Consider the following 17663-nt stretch of genomic DNA (forward strand, 5'->3'; position numbering starts at 1 on the left):
CGTCGTGCAACGCCTAGCAACGCTTTCATGCCGCACGCGTGACTGAAACGAATATGCCTGGCAAGACGTACCGTGCTCGCGCTTCTCCGCAGGTGGGCGACACCGAGCATGCGCAAGCAAACGTCACGTGGTTAAGCAGTGAGGTGAAGCGCTCGTTCAGGGCCAGGAGCCGCGTAAGGACGCATGAAGGCAGCTTTGGAGCTACCTTATGCTGAGGAAGCACCAAGGAAGCCTTCACCGAGGGCCCCTCAGTAAGGAAGCTTTCAGAGTGATATAAGGTAGCCTCACCGCAATGAAGGCTTCCTTACTGAGGTAAGGAAGATTTCATTGTTTGGGCCCTAGGTTGTCCCGGCGAAGGCGCTTTTCCGACTCATCGCATTTCTGTACGAGGTTGTTTATTTGTAAAGTGAGTTTAATTATTTCAGGGTTGTCACTGCATACACGTATCGAGTGACTTGATTTATGACCATCTACAATTTCCTCAAGGGCGTCGACGCGGTTGGATAGACGACCAACCTGGTTTTCAATGCTGGCCTCTATAGCACGAATTAGAGCGAGCTCAGATAAAACGGTGTTCTGAGAGGTTTCTAAACGGGATAGGGCGCTAGCAATGGATTCAAGGGATACCGGAGTGGGAATGTCATTCACAGGACCGGGGTTAAGTTCAATGTCCCCAGAAAGGGCTAGTAAAAACAAAGTGAGGTGAGCATTCATATATAAATAAAGTAGCCAGTGGCACAACATTTTCCGAGTGGCATCAAATGTGCCAGAGGGGCACGACATCGCGATAAACATTCGGTCACTAGAACGCAAACATCTTGCACAAGGTAGGTAACTAACCTGCGCATACAAAGTCGGCGTCATCACCACGCGTGGTGCGGTGGCGTGCCCCAAGTGGTTCCAAGACGGAGGCTGCTTAAGTAGAACTAGCGAGTCTCCCGCGCAGGAAGTTGCTCGCTGTAGCCAGGCGGAAAGCACGGTTGGGGCTAGAAGTGGCGGGCTTGAGGCTGAATTGGCTTCTTCGTCCGAAGGCAGGAGAAGTTGGCAGGCGATGACATTCCAGTTGCGAGCAAAAGATGGGGAAGGGCAGGTTCCACCGAAAAAGCGGGCCGAGGGGATTGGCGATAGCAGCAGCGCCTGCGCATGCAAAGTCGGCGTCATGAACGCGCTCGGTGCGTTGGCGTGCCTCCTTTCTTGAGTGCTATTTCCCCCTCCACTTAGACAAACCAAGTCGTCCTCCATCTCCTTAGGAAGGTTTGGGGTCATATTCACCACTGCCTCTCTATGCACGTAATGTTTGATTAGTATGAAATGATAAATGCGAACCTGTTTACGTTTCCTTGGAGTTTTCACAACGTAGTTGGTGTCAGAAAGCTTTGAAACCACTTAAGTGCTCTTTTCCCACGGTACTTCGAGCCTGTTTTGCCTTGAGGCTCTTAGCAACATTACCTTGTCACCGGTACGGAACGCCTTCTGACGAGCATTCCTATGATAGTAGACATTGGGTCGAGCTTTAGCTGACTTTATGATGGTCTCTACAATTTCTTTAGCGTTATGCAGACGTTCCAGCACATTTAAAACAAACTCCACCACAATAGGGTCTTCTCCGCGTCCTTACCTCGTTGCCCGCACCATTCGCAAAGGTGAGCGCAGTGACCTTCTGTAAACCAACTCGGCGGGGCGGAAACCAGTCGATTCATATGGTACGGACTCTAAAGCAAAAAATACTGCTGGTAGGCATGTGTCCCAGTCGCGCTTATTTTACTAACACAGTACTCTAAGGTCTTGCTTGAGAACGAAATGCCACCTTTCTGCGCTGTTACTCTGTGGATGATGAATTGAGTTGTGCACTATATTTATGCCGCATCGCTCAAGAAATTACGTGGCGAGGGCACTAGTGAACATGCTGCTTTGATGACTTTGGATCTCGGAAGGGAGGCCAACTTGGGAAAAGATAAACAGCGAATCCACAACCCTCTCAGACGTCACCTCACGCAGCAATAACGCCTCTAGAAACTTCGTGGCGCGCTATACTATAGTTAGAATGTACCGGTACCCTGTCCCTGTCACAGGAAGTGACCCAACTAAATCTTTCACTAATCGCTGAAATGACTCGGTAATAATCGGTACTAACACTATCGGTGCTGTGCACTTATACAGCGCCTTTCCGACCCACTGCCATGTGTCGCATGACGGAACAAATTTCTCCATGTCCTTAAAACAGCCCGGCAAATAAAACTCTTGTATAAGCCTCTGCTTCATTTTCCTGGTTGCAAGGTGACAAGACCACGAACTGCCATGGGAAAGCCGCAACAGGTCTGCGCGATACTTCTAAGGAATGACTAATCGATCACACTCCACTACGCGCTTTTTAACACATCGCTTCTCCGCTGGAAATAAGTATTTCTCTTTCCTGGAGTAATTGTTCTCTGGCACTCTCTGATGTCCTGAATGGTGGGGTCCTCCACATGTTCAGTAGACAACTCTACTCTATTCCCACTTAGAATGTAATTAAACTATTTGACACTGGCGGCAATAACTCATTGTCAAGGACATCTTCGTTGTGCGGTTCGCGAGACATCCTCCGGCTGACTGGTCTCGGGCGTTTCGCTACCACGGTGGTCTGCACTGCGCTCATCCATTTCCACCACAATCTTATCGGGTGCTTGATTTATAGTGAAACTCTCGGAAGTCAGTCGAGTTGTCAGTTCTCGCGCCTTTGGACAGATTAATGCTTGCACAACCCGGTCATTGAAAAAAATGCCCTCCCTCGCAATAACATATCTGATACGTTTTAAAACAAGTACGGATAGCATTTAGAGAGTGTGAAACGGCAGCTTCGGTTAACTTACCGAAAGCACCCTCGATGACCACTGTCACGACTGGCAAGCGTACGCTCTGTTCTTGCACAACCTGGCAGATCAATGCACAGTGCCTTGAGTATACGGATGGTGACAGATACGATGGATAAACAACACCTATTGTTGCTGCCGAGTCGCGCAGTACTTCTCATGGTTTACAGTTTATTACCAGGTCATGAATGCAAGATTCCATCAACTTGATGTTTTCTACGCAGCAATTGACATAAGAAAACGCAACACTTTCCATTATGCTATTTGCTGCTATGTGACCCGGCTCCTTTAGTTTGTAGCAAATTGCCGGCTTAGTAGTCTAAAAAGCGTTCTTTGCCTTTTGTACTTTAGTGACTTTTTCACTCTGTTCACTGTAGTCTTTTCTTTCATTTTTAAGCCGAAGCTTTCTTTGCTGCTTCCTTCAACTCTCCCATTGGGGCTGCTGCTGTCCAGAACACCGTGTCGGGGGTGGAGGGGCTTTAGAGCGTGTGTATACATGACAGGATGACGAGAAGAAAACAGGGCTAAACAACAGGACGAAGAAAGCGACACAGGCTGCAGCGCTGACTCGCAACCAAGTGTCTTTATTCTTTCAGTCAGCATATATATGTATAGTCTACCGATATCTCAAAGCACAAAAGCAACAAATTCATCATGCGCAGGGGCAATGAATAGCAATCATTGAAATAGGAAGGCTATCTCCTTCGGAAGGAGAGAAGTGGAGGGGAGGCTTACACATGCTTCGCCACTATTATGAATGTGAAAGGCTTCAGACATAAGACGTGCGCGTTCATCGCGGTATTTAATCTGCCAAACATTCATGTCGTTCATTGTATTCAGCGACAAAATTGTCCTTTCTCACGGTATATTCATGCTCGTATACGGCACCCGCAGCGCACCAGAGGAGAATAAGCTGTGCTGGGGAGACGAGGTTCGATCCCAACATGAGACACGTAGGTCTTTTTTTTTATGTATCGGGTAATCGGCAAGAGAGGAGCAGCCACGGTCAGGAAAGCGCGGGAGAGTACACGAAGACAACTTCGGTTTAGCGAAGGATAATGTAGCGCCAGCGTCGATAACAAAACAGAAAAAACACATAACCCGGCAATATGTTTCGCGTTTCTTAAATTCTAGTGTCATGCTACACACATTTCATAATTCAGCAACAGTATGAATGACTGAGTTTAATTCACGGCATGTCTTGTGGAAGTATGCGAATATGCCGGCTGTCCCGGAGACGTTAGCCAACCTCACGTGCCGTAGTGGCTTAGCGGCTATGGTATTCCGCAGCTAAGCACGAGGTTGCGCATTTACATGGAGGCAAAATGCAAAAGTGGCCGTGCCTCGTGCATTGGGGGCACGTTGAAGAACCCCTGATGGTCAAAACTAATCCGCAGTCATTCACTACGGCGTGCCTGATAAATCGTGGTTTTGGCACGTAAAACCCCATAATTCAAATAATTAGCGAGGCTCCTAGAAAATGCGAGGACGGAACCAATGAAATGCTTTCAGTAGGGACGTAGCGTGGCAGAAGGATTTTTTATGATGAAACTATCGATAATTAGATGAAACCACTAAGCGAAATTTTTAATTACTGAACCAAGGATGCGAATTTTGATAGAACAGAAATTGCGTTTGGAAACAACCTGTTCAATCATTTTCAGCGCGTTATGCCTCGCGTAAATGTTTTCCGCGTTATAAGAAAACGCAGGAATATGGAAGTAGCTGCACGATTATTACGCGTGCACACAACCAGCGGTCCCACGCATGACTCGAAAGAAACGACTGCCCGAATGTATTGGATTCATTCGCACGTAAAAGGCAGCCGGCAGTGACCCACGCCAACCGACGCACCGCCACGTTCACGTAGCCGCCGAGCCAGGCATTGAACAGAGTTTTTCATCCGACCAACACCTGGTACCGCTGCGATCGCAGCGCGTGCACACGTTATCATAAGGCTATTTCATATTCCTCGCGTTTTCTTTATAACGTGGAACAAATAATTACGCGAGACATAACACAATGGTAACTGAATGCGGTGCTATAAAGTAACGTTCTTTTCTATAAAAATTCCCGCCCTCCAATTATGGAATGGAAAAGTACGTTAATTATGCTGATGTATAGTTATCGATAATTGAATTGGAAATCCTCCTGGCGACCCAATATCCTTGGTTGTATCCTCGTATATTCTATATTTTATTTTTGCAGCTTGGCCAACTTTACTTGGTACTCACCAAGAAAAAAAAAGGAACACGTCGTATATTTGAATGAGTTAATTTTGGCAGAATTACAGGGGCACGAAGATAAAATTTTCCATAAAGAGGCTTATTAGTAGTTGGAGAAGTGATGAATTAGTTGGTAGCAAGGATTGTAGAGTTGCATACTGAGGCTTGCTTATGCAGACAACTGGGGAGACAAAAATGGTAATAAATGCATATGTGATGCCTACTGATCCGTGAAAATAAAAGCATAAAGGACTGAGATTGCGGGCTTGTTTTATTAGCTGGATTGTAGATTACACGACATTCACACACTACCTGCACCATTCATTTTCTCTGCCGTGTCATCCGATTTAACTGATTCTTCCACGTCTCCCGATTTAATTCATTCTTCCTTGTCTCCCGATTTAATTGATTCGTCCTTGTCTCCTGATTTAATTGATTCGTCCTTGTCTTCCGATTTAATTGATTCGTCCTGTGCCATTTCTTCTTCCTGGTCTTCCGACGTCATTTGTTCTTCTGTTGCCATTGGCTCTTCACCGTTCGATTCTTCAGAGATTGAAGGAGATTGAATGAGCTGCTTCCAGCGCCGGTGAACGATTTCGACGGCGTCTGCGAAGACTTCAGAGAAGTAGGGAAGCGCCTCCGAGACCCGACCATAGTAATCTAACAAGGCGGGGAACTTGGCTAGGTCGATGAAGCCGTTCTGGAAAAGAGTAAAAAAATTGTAAGAGAACAACGTCGTTCGTACTGCCCCTTATAGCAGCGAAGTAGTTCATCGCGCGTGGAATCGCATTTTCTATAACAAACATTCCCCGGCGGGAACATGGCTTCGTTGCGCGGACGTTTGCCCCCTTAAAAATAATCTACACCTCTAAACGATAGTAAACGATGGAGCGAAGTGTAAGGACCGTCTGGATGAGTTATAGTTGCATACGTGAAGTGACTAGCGAACGCAAGGAAGTATTCTAGGCGTGGGAACGGAAGGTAGGAATCGTATGAAGGAAAGCTGGGAAAATGCGCATTGGAACCGGCTTTGGAAGTTTCTGCATGGAAGAGCGTCATGTGAAGGCGCATAGATCGAAAAAGCACCGTTAAGCCGAATGTGCCGTAGGCAAGAAACAATGCTGCACCCTCATCCGTGTGAATGACAACACAGGGCGAATAGGCAAGTTGTACTTACTGTGAAAGCCACAGCGAGGTTGGCGATGATGCACAGATCGGCGAGCGTAAGCTCGTCACCAGCTGCGAACGGGCCATCGCCGATGAGATGCTCTAACCCTTTAACGACGGTATCCTCGAAGGCGGCTATTTCCATTGTGGTGGGCGCGCTGTTGTCGCAGAAGAACCGGCGCTGCAGAAAAACATGAAATACCACGAATGAACTAAACAGATTACGTAAAGGTTACTGGTACTTGAGAGCACACGGAACGTGCAACGATCATCGCCATCAGCGTACCCGAAGATGTTGGAACTTCAAGCATATCGATTCGGGCCATATTAAGGAGCGAGTCCAGACTTGCAGATCAGTAACATTACCTGCCCAAGTTTCGTTATTCTACAAGGAAAATATCGCACAGTGCACACTGCTTCAGCTACTTCATGGTGTCGACAAGCACAGTGGTTTTATTTGGCAATGCTGTAGGCCCCACCAGGCCTATACAGGACAGGGTACATAAGGATACATACATCAGAAGGTAATGTTCAACTAAACGACTAGTCATCAAAAAGAGAACAGAAAACGTAGATTATCAGACAATGACTAACAATCACATGCAATCAATGGTATATCAACTTGAACATATTGAAGCACAGTACAGAAGACTGAAAAGGAAACTTCAAAGTAGGTTGGAGGAGCAGTGATGCAACTCAGGAAACAAATGTGACCATAGGTATTGTTACATTACAGCAACGTCACTTCTTCATCTGGAGTAGACAAAAATGAGCACGCGTAACAATGAATGGTTGGTGTACGAAACGCTCGTGCACGAAACGCTCGTCATCACAGGAATTACTCCAACAACTGAGAATAGGGTTCTAAACGTGGTACGAACGTATCGACCGTTCCGACGCTCACTGAATCATTGGCATGGTATTTGACGCTTCCGAGAATGCTTGAATGTGTTACGACATGAAGAAAAATGGACGAATGCATTTTCTGTGAGTAGTCCCAATTATTCGTACACGAGTGACGACTCATAAAATTGAAGTATCCGTCCTTATTCGTTGAAGCCATGATGCGGAACCAATTAAAAGAAACGGCAGAGAGTTTTAGTTCTTGACGGGTTCCGGTGGTTCTAACTGTAAGCTCTTTGAAAATGTAATAAAACGAATGCTTTCACCTATAAGGCTCGTGAGCAACCAACAGTCAAAGTAAATCGGCGAGGGTGCTCTGAAACTTCTGTTGGAAAAATCCGTAGATTGCGTGTTCCAGCAGAGGAGCATACTAACTAGAATAACTTAGACTAACGTTAGAACCTCTTGAAGCAACTCTCAACGCATCGAAGGATTGCTTTTGCAATGGAAGCATACCAATGGATCACCTTTAACCTCGAAGCTTTCCTTCAGAATATTTACACACTGTGCCGATTGTGGGCGCTGAAGCTCTGACAAAAGTGACGAATTCGCATTGCTTTAAAAAATTGCGCAAAGTAGGAAGACAGGTCGGGCACACAATTTGGTGTCGCCAACATGCTGGCTGTGTCGAGGAAAAACAACGCACTAAGGGCAATGAAGAACAGAAAACTGTCAAGCACTCGCTTCAAGATTACACACAAGGGAAAAGAAAAAGCAACAAAACCATGCGCAAGCTCTAGATGGCACAGATTGGAATAAAGGTGCGTGAGCTGCCCTGTTTATGCATGCACATTTGACATTGAAGATCACTTTCGCTTTTTGCATTTTCCCTTTTGACTGGGCGGATAGCTAAATTCTTGAACAAAACCACGCAAGCGCAGAGGATGCCTCGCTTTTTAGTAGTTTGGACGTAACCGATCACTGCATGTTGCCGTTGTCGCAGTGGTCATGAAATCCAGAAGTCGTTCACATGCGCTCGAACGGACCCCGAGTTCGAAGGGTACCGCTGATGGATATTATCGCTCCGATAAAGCTCAGGCGATTCTTGCGCTACCACTTTCCCTATTGCACTAACGAAGGTTCTGAGGCTCAAATACACATTTTAGCTTTCGCAAGCTGCCCGCGCCGAGATTTAAGGCGAAACCCCATGAGCGCGATTTTGTGCGCGACAGCGATGGCTTCGAGCGACGGATCGGGCCGTCGTGTGAACAAATCGCTCGGTCTTGTCGCGCAATCGCTCGGTTCTGCAGATCTAGAATTCGTCGCCCGGAAGTGCTATGAACGACTACGCAATAGTAAGCAGCCGGAACGAGATGTACATTAGTGACGTACTACCGGTTTGCGCACGTGCACGCTTGAGCATACAAACGGAACGATACCAAATTTTGATATGTAAACGAAATAAACCTATTGCACGACCTTCAGAAATACTTTGTTGCTTTCTACAGCCAAACAAATCAACTCAAATAATTATGGCAAGTGCCACGCCAGGTTTGGCGGTAACTTGATCCCCTAATCCCCGCAACACTGGAGAAGTGTCGCGCGAAGCGGTCTGTCGCTTTGAGTTTGACTTGTGGGCGACGAGCGAATGCGACAGCCAGCTCCATCGCGTCACTTGTCGCTGTCGCGCAAGAAATCGCTTGCATGGGGTTTATACTAGATCGGTCCCCACTGAAGCTTAGGCCTAGCGTATCCGCCGAGTCCGTCGGCAGGCTATCTGTGCGTCTGGGCTCAGGAATCAACGAGTCTAATGGCTAAACCCCATGAGCGCGATCTTGTGCGCGACAGCGACGCGCGACGGAGCGGGCCGTCGCGTTAACAGATCGCTCGGTCTTGTCGCGCGATCGCTCGGTTCTGCAAACGTAGAATTCGTCGCCCGGAAGTGCTATGAGCGATTAGCCAATAGCGCGAAGCCGGAACTGGATATACATAACTCAAGTACCTCCGATTGTCGCACGGAACGAGCAAACGATTGAATTTTTATACCTGCAAGGAGACCCTACTGCAAGACTTCCAGAAATATTTTATGCTGCTTTTTACAGTAAAATACATCAAATTAAGTTAATAAAGTACGCGTCACATTAGTTTCGGCGCCTATATTGCTGCCCTCATACTGGCAACACTGGGGGAGACGTCGCTCGAAGTCATCGCTCGCATGGGGTACGACTGTTAGGCGACGAGCGAACGCGACAGCCACCTCCATCGCGTCGCTTGTCGCGCGCAAGATCGCTTGCATGGGGGTTTATACTTAACACGGATAAATCACTATTTCAGCTTTCGCTTCGGTGGTCCTAAAGAAACCATTTTTGCCCGTCTATAGTGCCAGTACAAGAAGCGATGAGCGCCGATGTGACGCGTCATATGTTCTGTCGCCGAAGGCTGCCAGCAGTAGCCTGCGCTTCTCTGACGGAGAAATGACTAGACACGTGTCGATTGAAACGCATCACTGAACTAAGAAAACGTTGCGCATTCCTTCGTAAAGAGCAAGAATCGGCTATCGAAATCGGCAGTAACAGCCCATACAGCGTCCCGGATGGGCGGCTAATTTAGGACTTTTTTGAAGTTAAAATACGAATCGTAAGTGTAAAATCAATGTTGTGGCACTTCCAAGCACACTACTGAATACAGACAGCAAGTTCTTTTTGGTACAGGCTTGAGTTTTGGTTGCTGGGTGATAGTGCATCTACCATCTCTGTGCGAGACGTATCTGATAGTAAAACCGTTTAGGCCCGTCCACGTTACCGGCACGGCAACTCGCCGTTTCGCTTCGCGGGCCGCCGTACGACGGTGGTTTTGCTAGCGAACGGCAAGATTTCTTTGCCGTAGAGAGGATGGGTCGGGACCTATTTGTGCGGCAGCCGTACAGCAAAGTGGCTAACCGGCGACCGACTCTGGCACCGGCGGCAGCCTCACCGCGGCTGATCACTCGGCCGCGCCGATATCGTCGCTAGGCCTTGTCTTCACTTCAAAGCTAAAGCTGATGGCGCTTCGGAATGAAGCGCCGACGCTCACAAGGCGCAATATTGTCTTACCGACGTTGTCGCTCTTCGCAATAATAATACATAAAGAAGAAACTGCGCCAATATTAGCGGCACCGTCGCCGGCTGCGATGCGAGCACAACCGAGCCGGTCGTCTGCATGCCGTCGGTAGCCGCGCACTGCAGCCGAGCTCGACAAGTACCCGAGCTCTCGTTCGGGTTTAACGTTTGACAGTGGATATCGTGTTTCATAAGATGTACTATTTGCGAATCGCTTTATCTGGCGGAGATTATTGTGCTTGTAGCAGAAGCAAAATATGTTTGAGACGCCAATGGCGGAGGAGCGCACCTTCGGCCGGTGCGCGGAAGCGCGCACCGGCCGAACTTGCGTCTACTGTGGACACCTCTCGCACAGCAGACGTTCTACGGCACCGGAGACTGGTGCGCCGTTACGGCTTGTTCGCCGCTAGCGTGGACGTGTCTTTTCTCGATCGTGACATGGCAAGTTATCCATTTATGCCCATATGTTGGCGTTCGTTCCTTCAAAAATACACCCAGTAAAACGTACGATTTGTGCATGAAATGAGGAATTATGGAGAAGTCGAATGATCGCCAGACACGCCTAGCCACCTGGCTCTACAAGGTCTATCTTCCGAGAAGAGACTTCTCAAGTGCGTAGTTTGGTTGCTACCTTTGATCCCGTACCTGAATGAATTTCGCGTCTGGGCGCATGTGTTTGCCAGGAGGAGGAACTCATTGGCGTGCATGCCATGCGTGCATTTGTTTGTCATGTATGTGGAAATGTAATGCAGCTGGCTTGAGACTAGTTTTATTTCCATGCAATAAAGAATAATAAAAGCTGCTGTGGCGTAGTGGGAAAGTACCGGCTTGGATCTGTAGGTCCGACGATCGAATACCTGATACAGCAATTTCTATTGACTTTTTGTCGTTTTTTTATTGCACTAAAACGCTGCTGCTGTCTGTATGCAAAAATTAAATACGGTAGCCAGGCACCGGGTATTTAACGCGCTAGAGCTGTTTTCCGCACCAGTACCCAGCGCCTCCCAGTACTCCAGCGCACGACGTTGGGCCCAATAATACGGCGCGGCACTGGGTTTCGCAATAGGGCTACCCTCGACAAGAGTCAAAGATCGCCGTCGCGTCATCATAGAATTGACATCTCTCAGGGAGCAGCTGTATCCGCGTAGCTTGTGAATGGTCAAGTGCAGAACAAACACTGGGCGAACTAACACGTCTGATAAGATTTACGACGGAAATACGGATGTGCATCGCATTTGCACTAATTTAAGTGCTTCACGAATGCTTCGCTTCACGCAAATTGGGAAATGTATGCGGCTTTTTTTTTTTTTTAGGGGGGGGGGGGGGGTCTCTACGACGTCACTCATGCTTGCAGCTTCGATGCTTTCATTGGACTTGTTAGTCAGGAGGCTACCTGCTGACTATTTCAGAATTTGCTGGCATATTCCGAGTGTTAGAGCCTGATGTAAAGACAAAACAACATAGTTATAGGTGAGCGAGCGGTTTCGAAAATTTTGCGAATGTGTACAGTGTACGAAAGGTCAGGTACAAAAGAGGACCGTGCCAAAAAGAGGACTTTCGGCCGAAATACCTGAAGGGCACCGGCAGCGTTGGAAGGGAGGTTTCTTTCCGCGGTTTAACCGACAGAGTACGATGTAAAAAAAAAAGGGGGGGGGGGGGAGAACTAGTGGGAGTATTCACATGACGCGAACGCCATTTCGTAGTCCTATCCACGTATTATGCCTATGCTGCTAAAGATAAGAGGATTTAAGTAACGCCTAGCTTTTCACCGCGATAGCCGTATTACAATCTGGCGATCTGGATGACGTCAGTGCAGATCTGCCAGTGGCGCCCTGAAAACGCAGAATTTGCTAAACTCCAAGACAGATGTTAACATAGTCGAATAAGACTGCCGAACTAGGAAGCCAACGCGCATTCTCGAGTAACTCGTGCTCATGGCGGCAATTCAAGAAGCAACCGCCGACATCTTGTGCGATGGGCCTTTCAACTTAGAAGAGAGGGACAGTGCCATCGCAAACAGTGGGAAAATTAAGGAAAACATTCCAATCCCAGGCGACGTAGAAACGTAATGTTGCATGCACGTAAGAGTCTTGACAACGAGTGGGTCACGGGGGTAAGGCTAACGTGCGAGACGTACGAATGAACGAAAGCGTACATTTCGGTAATAACTGGGGTGTCAAATTTTGTCGGGTAGTTAACGGAGAAGGGTGTACGAGAATATTTGGAGTGCTTACGAAAAATTCCACGAAATGAGGCCGGATAGAGCTGGCGATGGTGGCGAGGACCTGGTCGATACGGGCGCGCAGTCTCGGGCTCAGTGGGTACAACTGGGACTGAGGAGAATACTTGCTGAGCAGGTAGTAGGCGATAGCAGTGCTGTGGAAGAAGTGTTGACATGAGGTAGAGGTATCCGCCAGACAGAAAGCGTGCATGAGTGAGTACCAAATGCCGAACAACTCGCACCAGCAGTTTGACATGAAAACTGTTTACAGCGCAAACACATGCAACCACAAAGTATAAGGGACAGGACACAAGCGCTGAACAAGTCATTTTCCCCGATTGTATCCAGCGCTTGTGTCCTGTCCCTTATACTTTGTGGTTGCATGTGTTTGCGCTGTAAACAGTTTTCATGTCAAGTATACAACAACTTGCCCAGAACAGCGCTTGTGTCCTGTCCCTTATACTTTGTGGTTGCATGTGTTTGCGCTGTAAACAGTTTTCATGTCAAGTATGCACCAACTCGCCCAGAAAGAAGTTTTAATGTCGCACCAGCAGACGCGTACAATTCATATTAGTAATTAAAAGAATGCTTGGCTTTCATAGCCAGGTGTGGAAAGAACATTTATTGGGCAGGAAAAGATCTAATCAAGTGAAAGCACACAGAGTTGCATGTTGTCTCACCCTCGTCCGTGTTATTTGTGTACATTTTCAAACGCTGAGAAAGCCACTAATGAGAGTGAATATGGTGAATACAGGAAGAACAAAACACCGGGCGCATCCTGTGGGCTGTTTTTGGAATCTTATTTCCATCTGCCAATTTGAATCGGAAATTCGCACCAACTCTGCAACATTGCAGCCAGTTTACAGTAAAGCAAGGCTTGAAAATACATTTTATAATAGTCACCCTGTAGGGTACCAAATTGGATAACCACGCGAAAGAGTGCCTGAATATGAATCTCATAAGAGAGATTGCGATTGCTACATAAATGAAAGAAATCCTCGTGGGCGATGTTTTTTTTTTGTTATTCTAATGGCATGCCGACAGGACTTGGTCGCGATGTGGCCGTCCCTTCCGTGCTGCAACTATCGGGAAAATGTGGAAAAATTTAGGTGTTGGCAAAGCATACGAGATGGTCCAGTCGACCTATATCGAAACTAGCCCAAGTGTCATACCTCTCGTGAACGACGAACCCACCATCCTCCAGAGTGGGCACCTTGAGGAAGGGATTAAGCTGCAAGAAAAAAAAAAGTCAATGCGATCGCCATAGAATGGGAAGTAAGCAAATATATTGTAAAGAGCACTCGGAAGCACCTCGCTTAACGTGAACTTGTGCCGATTCAACACATTTGACAGAAAGCCGTCACTGGCACATGCCGCATACCGAGAAGTGTAAACAACGTGCTTTGAAAGTACTTGTGTGCATCCAAAAACTACTTGACGTGGTTTTACTGCCGAGTCGCCACTGCATATCAGCGCCACCTGTATTCGCTTTTACGAGAAATTGCGTACTCACGTGCTAAGCAGCTGCTGGGCGAAATGTTCACAGTGCTCACTGCGCCCATGAGCGCCACTCAGGGCTGACGCTGTGTTTACGGTCAGCATGTGCTCGCGTTCTAAACTGCGCTTCGCGGCGTATTGACGCCGTTCCCACTCTGCTCGAGGATTCTTCATAGCCTTTGCCTTCTACGCACACGGAAGGTGGTGCTAAGAACTTTATTTCGTCTACAGAAAGGAGTTTGTTGGCTTAAGTGGGCTTCCGGTGTGCGTGAGGTGGCCGACCGATGAGTTCTTCCAGGGCCACCTGCTATGGCCGTGAGGCCCTGTCTGTCGGCGACTTACAAAGCCTGCAGTTGAACCGCTGGGTCGGAGCCGGACACCACATCCTCCCATTCTTGCTTGTAAGAGAATTGCCATTCTCTGGTTGGTGTTAGATTGTTTCATTCGAATAAAATGTGCTGTACATATGCCTTTGTGCGCGCGGAAAAAAAAATGTTGGCCACTTCCTCAGTTTCTACTGTCACAGAGAGCGGTGCATCGTGAAAGATAGCAGGCAACCCTCGCAAACAAGGCGCAAATGAAGGTCCGCTTTAAAAGTGGTGCGAGCACACAGGGGCAGTGAGCCAGCGAAGCACTACTGCATCCGAAGGCATGACGGAAGGCGTAATGTTCGGCAGTGTGATCACGCAACAGCCCCTCCACAAACGTTAACAAAAAAAAATCGTGCAGAGTGAAGGAGAAATCGCATAGGAAAAACGATACCGACTTGCGCGATATTAAAGTAACACAATCGTCAAAAGCTTGTAGTTAACGCACGCTCGTTGTGCGCTTCGTGAAACGCATAGAATGGTTTTAAGCGCTTCTATCAGTGATTTTCTATGGAGCACAAAATATCGAGGCAGCTTTAATTTGCCTGCAAAAAATGAAACATACTCGCGATGAAATTGCAAAATGAAAGCTTTCGCGATATTCAGTTCTACCTTGATAACGCAGAACATCACATCTTTCTCGTAACGCCACGCAAGAGAAGAATTAGTGTTTAGCAATGAAATACATTTGGTAATTGAAAACAGCCCATGTAATCACGCTGCCCGGTTTAGTTCCAGAACAAAGGAAAAACTTGCACGCTAGACTTTCGGGGACCTCGATCTATTCGTATTAACAGCACATTCGTGAAAGGCAAGGTTAGATCCAGACGCATAGTAGTCAGCCAGGTAGCTTTTACAGCAGAAAACAGTCATGAACATTGGTACTGAAGACAAACGGAATGCTAGACGCATATAAGTGATAAGAGATGTACGACACAAGCAAACGGCTATTATTCGCTGGGATGAAGTTTTAGACTGAAGTGCTTGAACTGTAACGTAATCGCGCAGCACATTGAAGCTGTACGTACGACTACCCGAGTTTTCCATATAGTGCAAACGTCGATCCTGTGGCATGTTTGTCGAGTCCAGGCGAGTTTGGCTACAGTACGCGCAAGCGCGCAAAGCATAGGAATGCAAACGCAGCCTGCTACGCTTGTCCTTTCAGAAATGCACCCGCCTTGCGTTTTCCGCGAGGCCCCATCGTCCACATGAATTCGTTATTACAACACGCGTGCGAATAAATTGCATGGCAGACGTAAATGCAGAGAGACACGATAGAACAATGTGAAGTGCATTACAGATGACACCTTTTTCATGAATGTACTCTGTTCTGCAAATTTCTGTGAATGGTAACGTTTGCTGTCGGACTAGGTGGTACATAGTTTTCAGAAATGGTCTGAGGCGGAAAAAAAAGAGACGCCTGTCTTTCTCTTCCATTCTGTTGTCCGTTTTATTTTTGCGCCTAAAACCATTTCCAATACAATTCTGCGATCAGGACCACGCATAGTGCTGGCAGGGACTCTGACGTCCCTAACCGAACCGCTAAGCAAAAGACGTTCACTTGATGCATTTGGCATGCAATGAAAGCGTGAACCTTTACGATGCATTGTAACTGTAGGTGATCCCCCAGCGACCACCAAGAGCTCAATGTGGCGCAAAGAGCGGCAGTCTTCGTGCGGCCCGATTACCGCGTTTTAATCGCTGAGCACTGCTCGCGTCATCACCTCGTACGCCAAAAAATAATCAAATAGATAAACAAACGAGACGCGCCATGTAAGAGTACAACGGTAAAGAGTAGCGAAAGCGGCAACAAACCTTCACGTATTCGTCGTCGAGGTGTTCTTCTTTAGAGAAATCCAGATTCCTGACACAAAGATCGATGTTAATATGTTTCGCAACTGAACGGACAAAGCCGCAGGACGGGCTTGTGGGAACGCTGTACAGGTTGACGGACATTGCGGATGAACGTAAAAGCACAGCACACCTTCGCGCACCACGTCCACAAACCGAAGTGTGAAGCGAAGACAGGGCGCGCGCGTCTCTTTAAAGGAGCGTGTGAGGGGGCGTTTACAGCGGAGCCGCGCGGTGCGCCCCCCCCCCCCCCCCTTTGTCAGCGAATGATTGGCTTAGCTACGTGAGAGGATGATCCTGTGCTATTTGCTGTGACGTGCGGAATATGTCATTCAAGCTGTGGACATGATGGCAGCAATAAGGCGTGATAAACACGGGAAAGTGTGTATGCATTGTGCATTTTTGAAATAGAATGGCGTGATAGCGGTTTAGCGAGCGATTCGGGAAATTTTTGTTTTGAAACAGCATCAGTGCGCTTCAAAAAAGACTAATCGTTCAACTCAGATGCTGTAATCGCGCCTGTAATAATGACAGATTGAGAGGCGCAGCAGTTTAAACAAAGCAGACTCATTCACCCTGCATTATTGCTCTAAAGAGGCTGTGACATCATCAGTTTGCTATCGCTCTTGAATATACGCATGAAGCATGCTCACAAGTGTCGATTCAATAAAATGAAGCCCCAGAAATAAAAGTTGACAGTCACTTTCGCAAACGGTAAAGAGTATGAAGGCGAAAGCCTACACGCTCATGAAGCGTTCATTAAGTTACATTGATATTCTCATTCCGATGCGTAGTTACTTCCTATCACTTGTTTTCTCTTTACTTGTTTCTATCTTTTTCGGTCGACTAAACATCACCACTGCTTTTGCGTGGGTAATGACACGATATAATGGTTGTGGCAGAAGCATGAAGATGATTAAGACACATTCGCAGGTTCACTGAATGTTTTTTTTTTTTTTTTACAGTTTAATCTACGGGTTAGCTACATTGGCTTATGTATATTGAGCCCTCTACTTTCTTGTAGCACATGCAGAATGAGAGGGACACGGAAAGGCAAATTAGACAAACACACAGCGCTAACTTTCGGCATCTTTATTTCCAGTCCTCGCAGGCGCACTTATACTCCTCAAAACGTCCTAAGGCAAGTGTACATTGCTCGGCAAACAACAAGACCGGGAAAACCACATGCAGACACCTTTGTGGCCGCACTGATTGTTAAAGCAATGCTTTCTTTACCACTACCTTTCTCACGTCACCTTTTCATAAGGAAAAGTGGACGTGAGTGGGCAAGGAAACGCTACTGCTAATACACGACAGTGGTTGTGTGGAAACGGGATAAATTTAAGTCCAACGCACGGTACGGTACGTTACGGCTATTTCTTAAAAAAAAAAAAACACTATGCACATTTGTCAAGCGGTCAACTTGTACACGGCGCGCAGAAGCAGAGCCGCATTAAAGCGCATCGTACGGTCTCGGCGACACTACCGAAGCGGTCATATGTCAAATCAACACTTGTGTGCCGCCGCGGTAGCTTTGCGGC

General features: G+C 47.3%; 1 protein-coding gene across 1 annotated transcript; it reads right to left on the reverse strand.

Annotated features, from left to right (window-relative positions):
* Positions 1-5330: 5330 nt before the first annotated feature.
* On the reverse strand, positions 5331-16300 carry LOC126518623 (glutathione S-transferase 4-like). The gene is made up of 5 exons (XM_050168395.3): positions 16087-16300; positions 13579-13637; positions 12420-12561; positions 6255-6425; positions 5331-5777 (listed from the first exon to the last, which is right to left on the reverse strand). Exons 1-5 carry the CDS (start codon positions 16225-16227, stop codon positions 5457-5459), a joined length of 834 nt encoding a protein of 277 aa, XP_050024352.2. The 5' UTR covers positions 16228-16300; the 3' UTR covers positions 5331-5456.
* Positions 16301-17663: the final 1363 nt, after the last annotated feature.

This window comes from Dermacentor andersoni, chromosome 1 (genome assembly GCF_023375885.2).
Source record: "Dermacentor andersoni chromosome 1, qqDerAnde1_hic_scaffold, whole genome shotgun sequence".
NCBI classification, from domain to species: Eukaryota; Metazoa; Arthropoda; class Arachnida; order Ixodida; family Ixodidae; genus Dermacentor; species Dermacentor andersoni.

Coding starts and splice junctions, on each gene's coding strand:
- LOC126518623 (XM_050168395.3), bottom strand. CDS start 16,227: ATGTCCGTCAACCTGTACAGCGTTCCCACAAGCCCGTCCTGCGGCTTT. Junction 13,638..16,086: donor TCGACGACGAATACGTGAAG/GTTTGTTGCCGC, acceptor TTTTTCTTGCAG/CTTAATCCCTTCCTCAAGGT. Junction 6,426..12,419: donor CTCATTTCGTGGAATTTTTC/GTAAGCACTCCA, acceptor GTTTTTCTGCAG/CGCCGGTTCTTCTGCGACAA.